This window comes from Tachypleus tridentatus, chromosome 7, assembly GCF_004210375.1.
Source record: "Tachypleus tridentatus isolate NWPU-2018 chromosome 7, ASM421037v1, whole genome shotgun sequence".
Lineage (NCBI taxonomy): Eukaryota > Metazoa > Arthropoda > Merostomata > Xiphosura > Limulidae > Tachypleus > Tachypleus tridentatus.
Window position 1 is genome coordinate 150156973 of NC_134831.1, and position 16730 is coordinate 150173702.

The 16730-nt window shown below is 28.9% G+C and overlaps 1 protein-coding gene across 2 annotated transcripts in view; it reads left to right on the forward strand.

Annotated features, from left to right (window-relative positions):
* LOC143256895 (gamma-tubulin complex component 3 homolog) overlaps window positions 1-16730 on the forward strand; it is an 85415-nt gene that overhangs the window by 53722 nt on the left and 14963 nt on the right. For both annotated transcript variants that reach the window (XM_076514724.1, XM_076514723.1), the window contains exons 12-20: window positions 467-577; window positions 1988-2093; window positions 2577-2704; window positions 2972-3036; window positions 6144-6279; window positions 9495-9563; window positions 9834-9969; window positions 13352-13440; window positions 16330-16461. In XM_076514724.1, the coding sequence (XP_076370839.1) occupies window positions 467-577; window positions 1988-2093; window positions 2577-2704; window positions 2972-3036; window positions 6144-6279; window positions 9495-9563; window positions 9834-9969; window positions 13352-13440; window positions 16330-16461 (972 nt within the window). The remainder of the gene's footprint in view (window positions 1-466; window positions 578-1987; window positions 2094-2576; window positions 2705-2971; window positions 3037-6143; window positions 6280-9494; window positions 9564-9833; window positions 9970-13351; window positions 13441-16329; window positions 16462-16730) is intronic.

The window sequence follows — 16730 nt, forward strand, 5'->3', positions numbered from 1 at the left end:
TGACCCACTCTTGTAACACAATATTAAGTGTTGGAATTACAATGTGAAAAGCTGGGTTTTGATACATGTGGTAGGCACAAGACATATAGGTCATTTTATAACATTAGCATAATGAACAAAAAAACATAAGAAAATTAGGTTGTTTTAAGACCATATACTAAATTACTAATATGTAATAATTTTCATAATTGTAAAAAAAACTATTTAAAATTATTACAGTAAACCAATGAATTTCATGAAACTAAATATAAAAAAAAAAATTGACCAGGTAAATTCATACAGAACACCATTTTTTCTCTCACGTATTCATACAGTTTAACAATACTTAAAACATACTCTGTAAACAATTATAAATGATCATCATATATTTCTTTGTTCAGTATGTTTTGCTATTAAATTGAAAAATTGAATGTTTAAAAAGCAAATAGGTGTTTTTATGTTTCAAGAAGACTGATTATTTTCCTAGTTTTTTGTAGCAGTAAATTCATCTGTACCTAACACAAGTCTTTGGCATGAAAAATACAGCCTGAGGAAGACTATGGTACCATCCTTTCTTACTATGAGTCAAGCTAGAAAGGTATAGAGATGTTTGGGTTCAGATGTATTTGTTTTTCACGTTTAATAAAGTACTGTTTGTATTCAGTAGATATGGTTAGTTTTATGAAACACTGATTTACTTCATAAGCTAACCTATGTAAAGTCAGATCAAGAGAAAATATGAAAAATTTTCAAAATAATAGTTGTAAAAGAGTGATTTATTTGTTATCATACTTTGAAAAATATTGTGAAATAGATGTAGTTCAGTGTTGCTAAAACCATCTCTCAAATGTCAGCATTTTCTGCTGCCTTGCTTTTGAATTTATCAAATTCAGAATGATTTTTTTCCAGTATTTCTAGTAGATTCAAATAATTTTATATTATTTCAAGCACACTACCTTGAAGTGATATCTTGTTATATTTTTCTTGTGATATCATGCTCTGCCTTTTTTTTGTCCTAAGCTAACATTCATTAAAAGATTGGTGATTATCCCTGACATCCATAAAATTTTAATTTTTTTTAATATGTTTATATGTATAAAGCATATTCATGTTAGTTTTTTTTACTATAAGTCTTACTTTCATATGTCTTCAAAATTAAAAACAGTGTTATGGTTATACAGGAACTAATTCAGTTTTAAAAATTGGGTGATTTTAAATACACCTCTCTTCCCCAATGGAGCAGTGTGTGTCTGTGGACTTAACAATGCTAAAAATCAGGTTTCAGTACACATGTGCAGAGCACAGATATTCCATTGTGTAGGTTTGTGGTACAAATAAATTAATAAAAATCATATACACCTCTTATGTGTTTAACCAAATTATGTATGTATTTCTCAGTAATTTTAAATTTAATTGGATAAATAAGTATGAATATGTTAGATATTTATATCAAATTAATTTATCTCCAAAATTACTAACTTGTTTTTTCGTTATATTATATCATTTTTGTTAGTTTTATTTTTTGTCTGTGACAAAAATCATATGTTCATATATTGCATCATTTTGAGTAATTATTTATTGTTGACTGTTACAATGTTCTCTGTAGAAAACTGACCCAAAAACTTTCATAAACTCGTTTGATTTTTTTTATGTAAAATACATAGGGTACTCCTGCAGTAGTTATTGGAATTAGTTGCAGTGTCAGTGGTACTTTTTTTTAAATTCTTTGTTGTTTATATATTATTAGGGATTCTGTATTAACTCACAGAGTAAGGCCTGCAAGCAACTTGGTACATCAGAAGTTTAAAAAAATGTACTTAAATAATCCAATGGAGAAAGATCTTCAGAAATTCTAGGGTTAAATACTACAGTATGAATTACATATTCACAGTATTGATTTATTGAAGTGATTAATTATATATGAGTTTTGTCATTTTAATTTCTTTACACACACACACACGATTTTGTATGGATGTTTGACTGACCTGGAACTTTTCTGATGATATAGGTACTATCCACAGGAAAAGCTATCAATTTCCTCAGAATGGTGTGCCATGATCATAGTTCAGTTCGACCTTGTGATGAACAGAGTGAACAAGTTGACACTGCAACAGGTAACAGAGTATTTGTTATTTTCTCTATTAAGAAGTAACAAGAGATAACAGTCTGCCAGTAAAAAGTTAAAAGTGCTGTGGAAAGTAATAACAGAAAAAAGTTTGCAAAACATAAAATAGTGTAATCTGATTCACACTTTCAAGGTTTCTTTTTTCATAACTTACACATATGCACACACTCTTTTTCTCTATCTGTCTCTTTTTTGTTTTTTTAAGGCAGTTTGTTTTGAAGACTTTTACACTTATGTACCAAATGGTACCATTTTTAACTTGTATATGGTTTACATAACTTCAAAGATGCTACTTTAAATACATTTTTTTGTATTTTATCAAACATTAACAAAGCATTACTATGTTTTGCTAATATCCAAGTATTCCCGTTTAGCATAAGGAATAAGATTAATTTATTTAGTATCAATAACAGTTTGAACATTTGTAAAACATTGAGTGACTTACTTTTATGAGTCCCTTTCTGTTTTTCAGTCGTGTCACTGTTCAATCAAGATCAAGATAGTGACTTCCAGAGGCTTCTAGAGACCAGTTACAAGGAAACTAGTCGCCACGTTCTTAAGTCATTGTTTACCCAATACAATTTTACTGATCATTTACTAGTATGTTTGTTGTGTACTATTTTATAAATGTAACTATAAAGAAATAAAGGGAACAACATGATTTGGTTCCTACTAAACTATCTGATCTTTGCTAATTTATTGCTTGATTGTAGAAAAAGATTGGTAGCTTCATGAACATTGATTTTAAGCCAAAATTGAAAGTCTGTCATTTATCAATGACAGCTTTTAATAATTTTTTAAAATTTAGATTTTGATGGTATTTGAGATAATGTAAATGATGTTTTATTGTTTTAATTTTCTGTGAAGGCCATGAGAAGGTATCTACTTCTTGGACAGGGAGACTTTATTCGTCACTTAATGGATCTCTTAGAGTAAGTGTATTATTGATTTAATATTTTTAACCATTTTATTGGTTTAATAATATGTGTGACTTGATAATAAAAGTATTATCTGTACTTATTATTTATTTGTGATTCAGATATTTGGGAGTGAAATTTAATACATGGTTCTTAAGTACAAATTTATATGAAAATTACTACTTAGTTCTGCAAATTATTAGTTGAATTTTGTCTACTACTCTGTCCTAGTCTTATGAAATTCAGTGAAGAAATTAATAAAAATCAGATAATCTGAAAAAAATCAACATTTTTTTTTATTAATAAACCCTGAAAAGTTCTTGAATGTCTAACCGCATTACTTCCTCATTTCCCATTTTGTTTGATGTCAACTGTACAATTGTGTTTATCTCTCTTTAATTCCCTGTGATGTGGCTTTGCTCTAAAACAAACAAACTAGAAAGTGTGCCTCATTAAAATGGGAAATACACAGACTTGGCAACATTGATCAGAAAGTCTTTGAATTGCATAAACATACAATTGTCTGGTAGCTGTTGTTGGGAAAATATTGTTAGCGTAAAATCAGCTCAGCACTGAGTTAGCCCTTTGGGTGTGATTGACAACCGCAGTCGACTTGAAGGCTCAGCGCGGCAGGCGACCTTCCTTTATTCCTGTTATTCTTATGTGTTGAATTTAACGTATATAGTATTGGGTACAATCACTGAATATTTCAGGGACTTTTGTTGAGTTATTGCCGAGATATCATGTGTTTAGTACTGATATTATAATTAGTTGAAGTATCAAACATATATATTCAGTGCCATGCCAAACATAAAATTATTCAGTGCCAAAAGGGTTAAGGAAAATAATAAAATTGTTCATAGGGTAAAAAAAAAAGGGACATTTCAGAATTATTCTAATTCTGTGTTCACAAAAATAAAAAGAGTTTCTAGTGTAATTTTTCATCAGATATTGCATAAAAGTTGTCAATAAAGAAAGAGAAATGCAAATCCATGTTGCAATAACATGATATGATAAAAGAAGGCCATAAACCTAACCACCATGGATAATGAGGTTTATTTAGATTTGTATATTTTTGGGTTACCAATTTTTATTTTAAAGGATTACACCAATTCTGCCCAGGTTTTCAAAATGTATACACCAATGATTCCTTATTTAATACGCCTTTATGAGATATTAGCTGAATTCTGCAAAGCAGAAAGTTGGTTTTGATTGATCAGAAAAGATGTTTATTGCCAAGATAATGCTAGCCTTATGGGTGTTTTTTTTACTGATATAGTACTAACTTTTGCAAAGAGTGTTCAAGCTGTTAGAAATCATTTAACTGGAAATGAAGTTTGCAGAGCAGTCAAATGCTTCATGATGGTTGTGTCCAGACTGAGGTGACACAGGCCATGAGGAGAGTCACAATCTGTAGTACAGATGTCAAGCCACAGAAAAATACACCAGTAAACCAGGCCAGAATCATGGAAAGGCTGCAGGTGCAGTAGAAGTCTTTATTCTGCAAAATGTAACCCTTAAAAAAACATACTAATGCTAGGTGCCTCAGTAATTAGCTTCATCAAGCAACTGGATGTATCATGCTCAGTGGTTAGGAACAAGCTCCATTAGTATGGACTCAGGTCCAAGATACCAGTTAGAGCCCCTGTACTAATCCCAAATTACTAAACAATCCAGCCAACATTGCCCAGGAATATATTACCTAGGTCCTTCTGAAATGAACCCCTGTATTATTCACAGTGGAGGATGGTTTCTTTGTATCTTTAAGTGATTAACATGTGAGGGTCTAGAGATGTGAAGAGTATTGTTTAGTCTGTAATATTGTCTTCCAGATTCCTTTAAGGATAACTCAGTTATGGTCTGGGATGACATTTGCAATGAGATGTTACATAAGTGAAATACTCCTACCCTTTTGATGGTGCTGTGTGAGTCAGCAGGATAACATCTGTCCTCAACTGACAGGATCATGCAGCAGTTTTTGTCAGGACAAAGCTATAGAAGTACTGAACTGGCCTGCTAAGTTACTGGCTCTATAACCAATTGCAAATATGTGTGGGAACTGCTACAGAGAGTAATTGAAGACAACCTGCTCCTACAACTGTCCAGGAGCACAGAGCTGCACTCATCCATGAATGGATTGTGCTGCCCCAGCAATTAATTTGAAATTTTTTTACAGTATGGGTAACAGGTACAGAGAAGTCATAAAAATAAAGGAGGACGTACCAACTACAAAAGCCACATTTTATTAAGGTTTTTCATCTTAAGTTATTTTGTCTTTGATAATTATACAGCAAAATATTGCCATTTCTTTTGTTAGTTTTTTTTTGTTGTTATTTGTAAGAGAAATTTTCAATTTACTTGGTATTGTTTACCTATGATATTTATAATAGACAAATTTTGACAATATTGAATATCTATATCTTTTTTCATACCCTCACTGTCTGTAATTTTTTTTACTAGTGTATAATTATTCTAAACAATTACTATTCTAAATGTAATTTCAATGTGGACTGTGTTATTTTGCCTGAGTAAATGTTTTTATCAATATTTCAGGTGTTGTTATTGCTATAATATTTTATACAACTGAATATAATAAAATAATTATTTAATTTCAGTGGAGCTCCTTCTGTATTTAAGTCAGTAAACTAGATTATTGGAAATGGAAGTTCAGTCCTGGATTTATTTTTTTCCATTAATGTGTTTTAGTGTGTTCAAAAAGTGATAGCCAATCCAGTAAAAGTTGATATATAAATTAAGTATTATACGATCATGGGAAGGGGAGAATAATTAAAGTGGCTAGGTGGCATCAAAGACCATAGTTCAATAAATCACAATAATTTAAGAATTATAAGAAATATTTGTGAATCTCATTAACCACGGTTTAACTTTGTGAGCTCAACTCTGTAGAACAAAGAACTTAAGCGAAGTTGTGTTTCATCATCTTTTGGCTTGTTTAATTTTTGAATTATTTTATAATTTAATTCAAGAATATGCAACTAACAAATTTAGAAATGAGAATATTATTGTTTTTCTTGTTTTACAGATTGTATTAATTTTGAGATCGTGCTTAAACATACTTCAGTAGTCAGTATACATAATATTTATATTTTGGGTACCCACAGAGAGGAGCTACCAAAATCAGCTAACATGTTGTATCTCCACAACCTTTCTGGAATACTTGAAAGTGCAATCCGTGCCACAAATGCTCAATTTGATAGTCCAGATATTCTTCAGCGATTAGATTTGAGGCTACTGGAGGTAATAGGTGATACTTGCATGTCTTATTGAAAAAATGCAACTTGCCGTACTCCTCTAATATAGTTTTAGAAAAATTATTTGTTAAATATCTATCAATTATGATTTTTTACTTTCTGCAGTTAAATTATACAAATTAACAAATACCTATTCCTCATTATTTTTCAATACCAGAGGAAAAAACTTTTCAACTTTTTGGATAAAAGTAATCAAAGTGAAAGACAAACATTAAAGAAAGTATGTGTTTGTTGTAAGACCCACATAATATACCAACATAAAAACTACTAGCTAAGGCTTAATAATTCATTATATTATTTCCCATCCAGCCACCAGTTTTGATTTTTTTTTAGTCATAAAAATACAAGATGACCTCATGAAAGTCTCTCGTATGTTACACTCTGATGTGTAAAATAATTTTCTTGAGATAAGTTTTTTAATAATAAAGGTTTAACCCTGTGTACTCATGTTGGAGTGAATGTATTTATTTCCCAACCTTGCACAGAGTAGCATTCAACATAGTATTGTGCGATTTGTGGCATTTATGAGCATTTCATGTTACCCTACATTTCTAATTATAGTCAACATTTCTTCTCCAGCATGGGGTTGGTAAAATAAAAAAAACTCATACATATTCAGTTATTTATACTATTAATTACTTATCAATTATTTTAAAATATAAATCTGTTTCTGTTAAAGTTCATAAATAATAAATAATTTTTGATAAACTGTCAAAATTTAAATTTAGTGACTTGTTTGACACAACCAAATGTCTCTAAGAATAGAATATTTCTTGAACCATAACCATGGTATAATTGTTTACACTTTGGTTATTAATGTCAACATTCTGTTAGATTAAAATTCATCAATAAATGAATAATTTTTTGATAAGCTATCAAAACTTGAACTTAAATTTAATGATTTGTTTGACACAACCAAATGTCCCTGTAGATAGAATACTTCTTAAACCATAACAATGGTATAATTATCTATGCTTTGATTATTAATTACAACCTGCATATTTTATATGTCTAGGCACATACTTATTGGAGTAGAAAACTGATATTAACTCTTTGTATAAAGGATATATATTTTGACTGACCTAAAAACCCACCATGTAACCATGACACTGAACATGTTATAACTTTGAATGTAATAAATGTATCTTCATGAAACCTTGCAAGTTTTAAGTTAACGTTACAAGTCTTTTGTACACAAAAGATTTTTTTTTTAATTAAGTATTTTTACAAAAGATTTGGAGAATAGTGATTTAATTGTTAAGATTAAAAGTACTTTTTTCATCTTACAGTTTTAACATTTTTTTGGTATAGTTTCTAGAACTTCCAAAATGAATGTCAGAAGTTTTTTCAGCAAATCTATATTTTGTTTGTTGTTTTCTCTGCCCTAACACTTTTTGAACTTGGCCAATTTGACCAACTGTAACCACCACAAAAAGATATAAATAAATTAGATTATGCTTGTTTTATTTTTACATTCATTGCACATTGTTATAGAAATATTACAATTATTTGTTCTAAATAGCTTAAAGCTCATGACTATGTAGTTGATTTTATAGTTTTTTTTATTCAATGAACTATATCCAACTAATAACCCTGAGATGAGCTCAATCTACATTGTTATATTATATAAAGCACAGCCTATTCGTGAACTTTATCTTGTGGAGAAGTTTTATTTTGATCTTATCTAACTTAATGTGTTTCTAATTTTTACATTTTAGTTATTTTTGTAACAATAAATAAAACATACATAAAAACAAAGAATTTAGTACAAGCATTTGGCTTCTTGTCTTATGTTGTCAAACCTTTAAAAAAACTTTACTTTTGTTTCTTATAACAATATTACTAGTAACTAAAATAACTTTTATGTATTTGAAATATGTACATAAGAACACAAAGGAAAAACTCTCACAAAATAAGTAATATCCTATATCTGTTACAATTTAACTGGCTTTTTAATTAGGCATAAATGTATTAAAATAATTTTCTTAGATGTTTGTTCTAAACTCAACAAAAACAGCTTTAAATCTGGAAGTGAAAGAACTAAAAACCTCTACTATGAATAAGGTAGCATGATGTTATTTGATAAATTATAGCTTTTTGATTTTAGTTATAAGTATCTTAATAGCAGAGAAACTTATTGGCAATTTGTGAAAGAGAAGATATAATAGAAGTACATGGTGAATGGATTTGACTTTCTGGTTTGCACAAATAAGTCTCCATAAATAAAGAAGATTGAAGGCTATAGAAATAGAACTATCCATATTATAAGAACATCATGGTAGGAGTAATGAAAACACAAAAATGGACAAGTTAGAGCAAACAAATGCCATGCTACAAAGACAAGTAGGAAATAATAATTTATTTGAACATCTGCTTTTGGAATTAAGAAATTAAATTGCAAAATATAAGAAATTGAGCTATTAAATACATTTAGATGTGAAGTTTTTCCCTATATATTAATGATAAAGTAGTTTTAATAGATTTTGAATAAAACTTTTATTGACCCACATTAAGAGAGTTGGAAATAAAAAAAGATTACTTTTTAAAATTTGGCAGATAATATAAACTTTTGTAAAAATTTGTAGATAGGCAAATAGTTTCTGAGTGAGGTTAGCTTCAAGATGAAGGGCATATTATACAACCAAAAAAAAATAATTGAGACAAAGCTGAACCACTTTAATAAAAATTGGTGACTTTGGCTGGAAGGAAAAAAACACCTTAATATTTTCTTACAGGCTATGTGTAATCTGCAGTATTGTATCATAGTATATGTAGAAGTTTATAATATATTGTTGTTATATATCATGTATCAAGTTTGTTTTCTTTATTAAGCATTGTTCCAAAAAAATAATATACTCATTTTTGAATATTTTTCCCAGAACATTTAACATTTGGTCCATATCCTGGTTATTTATTTCATAAACTTACTAACTCTATACTGTCCTTACTGTTTACATTTACTAGTCACCTAATTAAAAGAAATATCTCAAAACCACTTTGAATTTGTATTGTAGAAAAAAGGATGAAATATTTATATTTTTTTCTCACAAACGTTTGTGTGTGTGTATGTATACAAGTTTCATTTTTAACATTCATGCCCTTTTGAGAAATTACCTTCAAATGTTAAACTATGATTTTATGTTTTTTCATCAATCCAAGAGAAGCTGTTAGTTTTTGAAATTTGTGGTATATATTTTGCAGGCTGCTGTTGGAGATACTGGATGGGATGTATTCAGCTTAGACTACCATGTTGATGGACCTATAGGCACTGTAAGTTTAAAAATAGAAAACAATTAGTGGGACTTTAAACTCAAAAGATTTTAATGTTCTAAAGGTAAGAGACTAATATAGTATGTGCATGTTGACTAATGATATGTTAGTAATGACTGTTTGTATTTTGTATAATATTTCAATGAAAGTGTTAAATCATTCCTTTGAAGCAGATTATGCCATCAGAATTCTGTTGTTAATTGTTTAATAATAATATCATAAGTTTTTTTATTATTGTGATAGTGCAGAAAAATTTCTCCTTCCTTCTAGGTGTTTACTCCTCAGTGTATTAATGCTTATCTTCGGCTTTTTAACACTTTATGGAGATCAAAACGAATAGAATATATATTGTCTGGAATGTGGCAAACACAAATGACATACTCTCGTCTCATGAGGACGTTGCCTGGTAAAGAAGTTTAATGAATCTTTTATTTAAATATTATTATAACATAGAAGGATATTGAAGTTTTCTGTTTGTATTTTTTCATTTATAATTTGAAGTAGTTGCTTTTATAACTTTTTATTTAAAATTGCTGTGAATTTTCCTGTCAGAATTTTGTCCACTCTAAGTATTAATTTTACCATAGGTTAAAATTTGTACTGTTCATGAGCAACACATTTGCTTGCTACCAGCTTTATTGAATTAAAAAATAACATTCATGGAAACAGTTTATTGAAGTAAAATTTTTATGGAACACCTGTTTATGTTTGATATTTATATAAATTCCTGGACAGGACTAAAACTTAAGTTGATCAAATTGTTATATCTCCAGTATTTAGTGAATTTTAACTCTATTAGAGTGGTGTTCCTGGTTTAGAGGAATAAAGGCAGACAGATAAACTACCTTCTTATACTGAGAAGTTCAAAGATTTAGTTGGATGAAATGTTTACAGAGGAAAAGAAAGAAACAAAGTTGACGAAGACAGCTAAATACTGTTTATTTTAAATTGTACAATTATCCTATTTTTCTTTGAGCTGTAAAGATGAAATTAGGATAAAATTAAAATAAAACACTTAGAAAATGAAAACTAAAATTAAGATAATCAATAAGCACTTATAATAAAAAGCCTACACAAACAAAGGTCTTGATCTTTTCAAAGAAGAAGCTGATCTTCCTGAAAGAGCTAAAACTACTCTCATGATTCACATTCTTCATTTAACTGACCATTTGTAAATATTTGTAAATATAGTAAAATAATTCAGAGGTATCTGTGTTATATTTGTCAGTTGTTAAACTATTCTTTGTATACAAATCAAAGCATAGCACTATAAATGTCCCATAAAACAGTAAATCTGTTCTGTAAGTGTACTACTGGCTACAGAAACTAATTCTTTAGGCAGAAATCACATGATGTCAACTGTATTTTGTGTGTTCCTGTTTTGTACACATATTTCTTGTGACATTTATGTCTTTGACTTCATGGTGATAGTGGAACAGTCAGTGTGCATCTGCTAAAAAAGGGACTGTTGGCAAAGTTATCCATACCATATGTGCCATTATTCTTCAGTTTTGTTTGTCTTGGGATTCACATATTAAAATTGAAATTGCTGCCATACTTGAACTATTTGTGCTCATCCATATATAAACTCCATCTTTGGAGGTTCACCTGAATTTATTACTTCTTCGTAATAACTTGACATCAGAAAGATAAACAGACAACTGTCCTACATATATATATGGATAGATAGATAGGAGAGTAAGACACATGGTATTTGCATGCTATAATTGCAAAGTGAGTGTGTATATAGTTCTTTTAACAGTAACCAAATCACATAATAATAAACAGACAACTGATAGATAGATAGATAGGAGAGTAAGACACATGGTATTTGCATGCTATAATTGCAAAGTGAGTGTGTATATAGTTCTTTTAACAGTAACCAAATCACATAATAATAAACAGACAACTGTCCTACATATATATATATATATATATATATATAGATAGATAGATATAGATAGAGTAGAGACACATGGTATTTGCATGCTATAAATGCTATAATTGCAAAGTGTCCTACATATATATATATATGATGATAGATAGGAGAGTATGGTATTTGCATGCTATAGTTCTTTAACAGTAACCAAATCACATAATAATAAACAGACAACTGTCCTACATCTATATATATATATATATATATAGATAGATAGATAGATAGATAGATAGATAGGAGAGTAAGACACATGGTATTTGCATGCTATAATTGCAAAGTGAGTGTGTATATAGTTCTTTTAACAGTAACCAAATCACATAATAAACAGACAACTGTCCTACATATATATATATATAGATAGATAGATAGATAGGAGAGTAAGACACATGGTATTTGCATGCTATAATTGCAAAGTGAGTGTGTATAGTTCTTTAACAGTAATTATATTCTGTAGGTTTCTTTTTTTTTATTTGTGAAAGAAGTCTATCACATAGTAATTGATAATAGTAATATAATTAACAAACTAAATTTGTAATTGACATTATTTTTATCACTTCTCTGTCAAGATTCCCCCTAAGTGAAATTGTTTGGTTTCTTTAATAATAATAATAATAATAAAAAAAATCCACCAATGAACTCCATTGATTTAAATCAGTTACTTTCTTATACTTATAGAATAAGATCATTATCGTTGAAATTTATTTATCAAAGAAGTGATTAGGTAAAAAAAAAAAATAATGAATAATATTTACATAATATATCTTATAATATTAAGTAATGTTAGAGTTACCTAGAATTGTACTTTATTTGACACAGAGTTATGATGTATGTAAAATTTTGTGTTCTTGTAAAGTATTATCATTTTTAAGCTGCAGTTTTGCTAGGTTTATATGATTATAACAATTTTTGACAAAAATTATATGAGGAAAAAAATCCATTCAGTTCTAAAGGAGGTATGATGCAAGATCTGTTTAATGTGAGAAAAACATTAATGAACATTGATGAAATGAAAATACTATACAATTTTTGAACTGTAGGAAATTTACCTTGCAGTGTTTGAAATCTATTGTGAAACATGTGTGTTTTTTCATTGTTTAAAAAAAATATTGTGAAGTTGCTTTTATTTTTATATATTGTGTAATTTCTTTATTTTGTCATCATATAATTGTTTTCTCAGTTTGATCATTTTAAACTAAAAGTCTGAAATAATGATTAGCATTTGAAAGTTGACAGGTTACTAATAATATCTGTAATATTCAGATAAAAAGTTTAAACTTTCAGTGTTCGATCAGTTAAGTTTCATGGTAAAATGTTCAGTTATATGTTTTATGAAAGTATTTGTAATTGTTACTAATTGAAACTAATGATGTTTTAAATTTTGTTATATTACATTAAATAATTGAAATGCAGCATGTGTATCTGAAGTTTAACAGCAACACAAAGTAGGATAAAATCATGTATATGCGCATATAAATAAGGATTGTAGGATTTAATGCACACTATACATAGTGATATGTTTGTAAGTTTGAGCTACCTATTTAATACATGTAAAGATTATAATTATAATAACTTACTAGTGGACTTGCTTTATTGATAACTGTCAAATTATGCCACAGTTTCTGTTGAAAATATGTTGTTTCCCAGCAGCTTTGCACTTATGAAATACTCAAACAAACTTTTATTGCTTGTTGATTCCCATATTTAACCAGGAGTTTCTGAACATTTGCTTGGCAATATCGTTATTTATTACTCTCATTAAATCTTTCATTTTTCTGATAGAGCTTGGAAGATGAGCTAAACAAAAAATGTTATTGTGTTGCACCCTTTGAGATAAGTTTACACATTTCAGGTGTGGCTCCCGTCTTGCATCACTGTCATTTCATCCTCACTGAGATGGTTCACTTTGTACAACAGATGCAGTACTACATTGCATTTGAGGTTGGTAAAGCACATGGTGTATAATTATTAAACCACTGGACAAGTGAAAGTTACTTTTACCTCTGTTCAGAGTTGCATATCAATTTGTAGGTATCCAAGTTTGATAAAGTAGTATATAACATTCTAATCTTATTCTGCAGTAGTGTAAATGTTCATTCCCTGTAATGTGTTTGATACAGTGGAGAGCAATGAATTTTCTTTTCCTTTTAACTTAGTTGTTGGATGAAATTAAATTCTTACTTTGTGTAAACTGCACATTCTTTACCAGGAATTAGTTTTTCTAATTCAGAATGCAAATGTTTGTTTATATGTACAGTTTTTATTTTACCTTGTTATGGCATATAACATTATTTAAGCATTTGAAAAACTTTAGAGCATTTATAGTTATTAGATATACACATCTGCTTCAATTTAAGTTTAATGAGAGTGTTATGATTTAAATAGTTTATGTAACTAAAGTGTTAAATTTAGTCATTTTTAGAACTGAGAGTTTACTGCAAGTTTCAGTAATTATATTGGTGATTTGTATTATTGTGTCATGCTACTTGAACATTTTAAGTTTTTCTTGTTTCATTTGAGTATTTTGCAGTTGATATTAAGATCTTGGGTGTTGCTAGCTGTGGAGAGTATGATATTGTTTACAAAAGGATTTAGATCATTTAATGAGTTAGGTGAATAAATGACATATGGATTTTAATTGTAATAAATGCAAGTTATCATAGTTTCAATTATAAGTGTATTTTAAGTGGGAATAACTTTAAAAGCATCATGAAAGAAAGGGATCTTGGATACAATAGTCAATAAGTCTCTAAAGCCATCCAAGCATTGTGCTGTTGCTAGTGGTAGAGCAAATAGGAATTTAGGTTATATCCACAGAAATATTGAATACAAGTCTAAAAACTGTATAGTTTCATTTTACAGGTCACCAGTTAGGCCAAATTTGGAATATTATGTTCAGTCTTGAGCTCCATATCTTAAACAAGACATCAAATTGTTTGAAAAGATTCAGAGAAGGATTACCAGAATGGTTCTTGGGATAGTGGGGTTGTCTTACAAAGAGAGGCTTAAATCTCAAATTGTTTTCTATTTAAGAAAAGAAGAATCAGGGGGATCTTATTGAGATGTTTAATATTGTAAATGGAGTTGATACTGTTGATGCACCATCTTTTTTTATATTTAACAATGAGAACAGTATGACTATAGAAGTTAATTTATTGTACTGTGTGGTATGCAGGTATACAATACAGTGCATTTTATGCCTTCTTATTTTAATGTAGAGTTTTTCAAAATATTTCATTCGATCTAGATGTGATCAGTTTTTACATAATATATGGTCAAGAATGTCATTAAGTTGATTTCATTCTAGCTACCTTTGTTCTATGTTATTATCTTGGAGATAATACTTTGTTAGCCCATAGTATGTGTGGGTGAATGAATATTGACATTTGGTGATTGTTGATCATTTTGTAAGCTAATTGTAATAAGAAGATCTAAGAAGCTACAGCAGGTACACAACACTTTTTATGAGAAAATATATCTAGAATCATGAAAAGTTCAGGTATTTATGAAATCCAGACTTAAAATTAGGATTTTAGATCATATTTGAACAGATTTTGTTGAGTATATTCTAAAAAGTTGTAGCTTTATATATTTTTCTGTTATCTAATAAAATATATAACAAATTAAGAACATTGAAGGGTGGGACTTTTTTGTCCACCCCTGTACATAGTACATACACTCAAGTTTTTTCTTTATTCTCAAACAGTATTAATGGCAGTACAAAAGCATAGTTTCATATGTTTATATATTTTATCACTCTCCATCTAAACTGGCCTGGCATTGCCTGGTGGCTAGGACAATTGACTCACAATCTGCATATCAAGGATTCAAGCCTTTTCTCTGAGTATGTTTCAGCTGTAGGGCATTATAAGGTGTCATTCAATTCCACTCTTTTTGGTAAAAGAGTAGCTCAGTAGTTGGCAGTGGATGACATTGACAACCAGCCAATCCTCTGTTTCATTACTGCTGAACTAGCTACTACAGATAACCATTGAGTAGCTTTGTGCAAATTATCAAACTAAAAATTAAATAAACAACAAGACACAATAGCCAATTTATGCTATGCTAACATTATCTTAACAGCTGTTGTTTAGTCTTATTCGTCCTATCACTCCTTTCCATGTTTCATTGAGTGATTATAATTGTATATTTATCTATATGCATTATTATTTGTTTAGTTTATGAAAACTAAAATTCTACTGTAATTTTTCTTTGTCAAACTTTCTTTTTACAAAACAAAAAATTTTCACGAAACAGATCTAATTTTTTTTTTACTTGAACTATATAATATCTATGTAATAGTAATAATCGATATAATTACAACAGATAATAACAATTATCTATGTAATAATAAGTATCATATAAATTTTAGTTGATGGACTTATTTTCTGTGTGTTTGTGTTTTATTTCCATATAGATAAATGGAATATAAATATAAGTTGTTACATAAAGTTAGCACAGTCTGACAGCACCAAACAGTCAGTAATGTTTGTTTTGTTCTTTTCCTTTATAAAAACAATTTAGATAAAAATCTTTGGGGGAAGGAAGGAAGGCCAGTGATTAAAACAAATATTACAAAACTGTTAGTGAACTGTTTAGTCAAAAATTAATGTTGATAGGTAGTGTACAGTACTTACTCATGTTTAACTGTTCATCAGTATAAAGAATATTAAGTCAGATTAATACATAAGACACTTAAGCTAGTAGAGTATATGTTTTTGTGTGTTCAATATTTCTAATGGCCATTATATAAATGATTTATGACTTTTTTTTCTATATTTGATAAAAATATATTTGTTCTGGAGTCATGTCTTATTGTACATCATTTAGGTTATGGAATGTTCTTGGGCTGAACTACAGCAAAAAGTCATGTCTGCAGAAGACTTAGATCAAGTTATTGCTGCACATGAACAATTCTTAGATAGTATAATGACAAGGAGCTTACTGGATGAAGAATCTAAGGTTGGTGTAGCATGCAGAACTCCATTGTAGTCAGGAGATGCATACCTTATTATATGATACATAAGATGATTGATTGTTAGATTAATTAATAATTTTTAGAAAATAATTCACAACTTTATTCATTTTTTTTTAAATATCTGTTTTGCTTGCTTAACCAACTCTCTCTAATTTATGTCCTGACTAATTTTTATAGCACAAATGTTAACTTATATCTTATATATTTTCACTGTTTAGTGAAAAAGGTGTGTTACAAGATGATAACTTACTTT